The sequence below is a fragment of the Gnatocerus cornutus genome, chromosome 1 (assembly GCF_029298725.1).
Source record: "Gnatocerus cornutus isolate USDA-ARS CGAHR chromosome 1, icGnaCorn1.1, whole genome shotgun sequence".
Taxonomy (NCBI): domain Eukaryota; kingdom Metazoa; phylum Arthropoda; class Insecta; order Coleoptera; family Tenebrionidae; genus Gnatocerus; species Gnatocerus cornutus.
Window position 1 is genome coordinate 24,746,865 of NC_142233.1, and position 3,299 is coordinate 24,750,163.

General features: G+C 30.4%; 1 protein-coding gene across 1 annotated transcript; it reads right to left on the minus strand.

Moving 5' to 3' along the window:
- Window positions 1–970: 970 nt before the first annotated feature.
- On the minus strand, window positions 971–1,850 carry LOC148180948 (uncharacterized). Its single transcript, XM_088044756.1, has 2 exons — window positions 1,650–1,850; window positions 971–1,210 (listed from the first exon to the last, which is right to left on the minus strand). The coding sequence occupies exons 1-2, from the start codon at window positions 1,848–1,850 to the stop codon at window positions 971–973; spliced, it is 441 nt and encodes a 146-aa protein (XP_087900882.1).
- Window positions 1,851–3,299: the final 1,449 nt, after the last annotated feature.

Consider the following 3,299-nt stretch of genomic DNA (forward strand, 5'->3'; position numbering starts at 1 on the left):
GTCAAAGCTCTAGAAACTGACGCAAAAATTTGTTGTTTATCACGGTTTGGTTGGCGTCGCGACGCCTTAGAAGTATAATTTTCAGCGATTTTTGAGTTTTTGCAGAAATATTCGCGAATTCAATTTTTTTCAACATAACTGTGATACAAATATCTGAGTTTTTATTTTAAATCTAATGCAAATTGTGTTTAAAATTTGCGAAAAAACGTTGTTTTATCAAGTTAGTTTTCAAAATTATGACAGCGCAGCGGCAAACTACGTTTACACCAAAATTTCACAAGCCACTTCATTCATTCTTATAAAGGTTAATTTTGATTAACACGGGCATGTTGCACTTTATGGACACCAGAAATCGTTAATTAACATCGACAAAGCGACAATTTCACCAAGTAAGACTTTTGTTACAATCTAAAGCGAGCCAAAAGATAGATGTCATTTGTGACACAAGATGTTGACAGGTGGGTGTAAACGTAGTTCCCAATTTTGACGTAATCAAACTGGAAACTAACTTGATAAAACAGCATTTTTTTCTCAAATTTTGAAGACAATTTGCATTGAATCTAAAATAACAATTGAGATATTTTTAACACATTTATATTGAAAAAAAATTAAATTAGGGATTGATAGCACAAACCCTCATAATTAACTAAAAATTACATTTTTAAGACGTTGCGACGCCAAAACTATCAGTTTTTTTGCGTCAGCTTCTAGAGCTTTGTCAACTGTGAGCGTATGCAAATTTTCAAAATTTTGTCTTTAGTATTTAAGATGATTTTGGGGGTGGACACAAGTGTTGCCGGATCCTGTATACAATTATACATATTAAAACATGGTGTTTTGTTGTCAATAACAAATTTTGCTGCATAAAAAGACTGGCAATTATCTTTCAGAGCAGTCAAAAATAACTGAAATTCTTCATGACGTATTTGTCCGCTGATGGATGCATACTTTTCCAACTTGCATGCTTCTGCTACCAGATTATTTGCTTGTTCACATACATCATCACACATATTTTAAAAACTTCTCTTATCTGCATACCTATAAACTTACATTGTGCTACAAGATTAGAATAACAATATAATGTTTTCACTGTTTTTAAATTTATAACAACTAAAGTCTCAATAAAAGCGAACGTTTGTAAACTAGAGAAAGCAATTAGCATCAGCATTGACCATCCAAAGATGTTATTGAAAATATCAACAGATTCCCGAAGCAAAAAGAAATCATATTTGATTTTGTTTAAATGTCATCGAATCACACTTACTTTTGTTTGTTGGATTTTAAAAATTAACTCTGTATGTTAATTGAGAAATGTTGTTCAACTTAGATATCTTTTAAGTAACATTCTTAAAAGAAAAAAGGTAAGAATGAACTGATTGTAAAAAAAAACTCAATTGCGAATTGTTGGAAAAACGTCGCATCCACGTATATGAAAACTGTTCCAGCCATGAACGACAGGTAACAACAGAACACTGTGTTATCGATAACAAAGGATTTATAGCAATTTTTTTCTTTAAGTTTGGTGGGGTTTTGTACTAAATGAAGATTCCTTAACAATTGATACCATGATGAATGTTTTGATATCGAATATGAAATCGGATAAACATTTCCTATGAAGAAAGACGAGACGCGTCTCCAAGAATTTGCACCATTCTCTTCATAAACAACAATTTGATGCAATTTGGTAAGCGGTAATAAGCTGAATATGTAAGTCCTGAGGTGATAAATAAAATCATAAAATAACTATAAATTTCCTGGCAAAATTGTAAGCTTTTGTTGCTCTTATATGGCAGAGAGATGGCCAAAATGTTTCCAATTTTAAAGATTAATTTTAACAACATAAAAGTCATTTTAGTAAACATGAGTACACTAGTTGTTGGGCAAAACTATCGTTTTTTCAATACTTAATATAGCGTATTTAAACGTTTGGTGAAAATTAAAGTGTCTATATTTATATTGGAAAAGATAATTGTTTATTAGTTTAGTTTAGATTAAAAGAAAACTTTTTTGGTTAAGTTTGAAAAATGTAAATGTCAACACAATTAGCATATCTAATAGATTTATATTGACAGTTACGGTATGGTGGAGGCGCCGGGTTAAAACTCCGTTGGATTAATTTACCTGACGATTAACTGATTAAATTGTAGAGTTAAATAATTTGCACTTTATTTTTTATTGTTATAATTTGAAAACGAATTTAAAATTGACATTTTTCTTGACTAAATTTCCATACTTTTTTTACGCAGATTCACCGGTTAGAATTTCAGAAACTGGCGCAAATATGCTTGAAATCTAACAAAAGTTATAATGAAATCTAACTAAAGTTAAATGGGGGTACACGGTACAAAACGATTGTTTACTTTCAATTTCAAATATTGACAAAGTGAAAGACTTTCTGACTCGTTTTACCACTTTTACGCACTTTCATGTCACTATATACACTAAAATAACAATCTAAATGTCAACTTTATATAGCGGTGGTTGAAAAATGTTATATTTGTTCTTTATTTATAATTTGGTCGATTTAAATATTAAAATAAAAACACCAAAGTATGTAGTATTAGGCTTTGATACATGAATATAAAACATCGTAGTTGGCGAAAACAAATAAAAATGTGTCGCCTTTTAGTAAACGTGAACTCTGCCAATGTGTCAACTTTGGAAATTTGTTTTTACTCTCGTTGCATGTTTTTGAAAAAAGTAGATCAAAATTGATTTTTCCAATGTGTAACATTGTGCAGTATTTGAGGTAAGTGGCAAATCATGGTTATCTCTTCAAGTCATTTATTTTTCACAGTGGATGTTATATTCATTTATAAAAACCCTGTAGCATAATTTTATTGTCCTTGACTCATTGACTCAAAATTCCAAATATTAATTTTTTTAAGTAAAGAGGTCTACGCACATTATCTTTCTACGGACGTCTATTTTGATTAAACTGAATCATGACAACCAGAAAAGTAGCAATTGATCCAAACATACTAAAAATTGTTGTTCTGCTAACAGAAAAATCGTGCTGCGAAAAAAATGGGTAAATTTTGCTTGATTACTACAATAAGTGTTTTAATCTCATTATGAATGTTAAGTTCTTCGTTGCCAAAAAAATTTCTCATAGCTGTAAGCTTTCCTTAGAAGTTTCCTCGCCTCGTTGGTAACTTCGTCACAGAGAAAAATTATTATGGTGGTTCCAACCTGTAAATTTTTTATTTAGATTTTGAATAACGATCTGACTTTAGTATTTACACCATTCCAAGTGACTATTATAAAAATGTAAATAACCAAACCAATGTCCACCAAAC

Coding starts and splice junctions, on each gene's coding strand:
- LOC148180948 (XM_088044756.1), bottom strand. CDS start 1,850: ATGACTTTTATGTTGTTAAAATTAATCTTTAAAATTGGAAACATTTTG. Junction 1,211..1,649: donor TGTTGTTTATGAAGAGAATG/GTGCAAATTCTT, acceptor TTCTTTTTGCTT/CGGGAATCTGTTGATATTTT.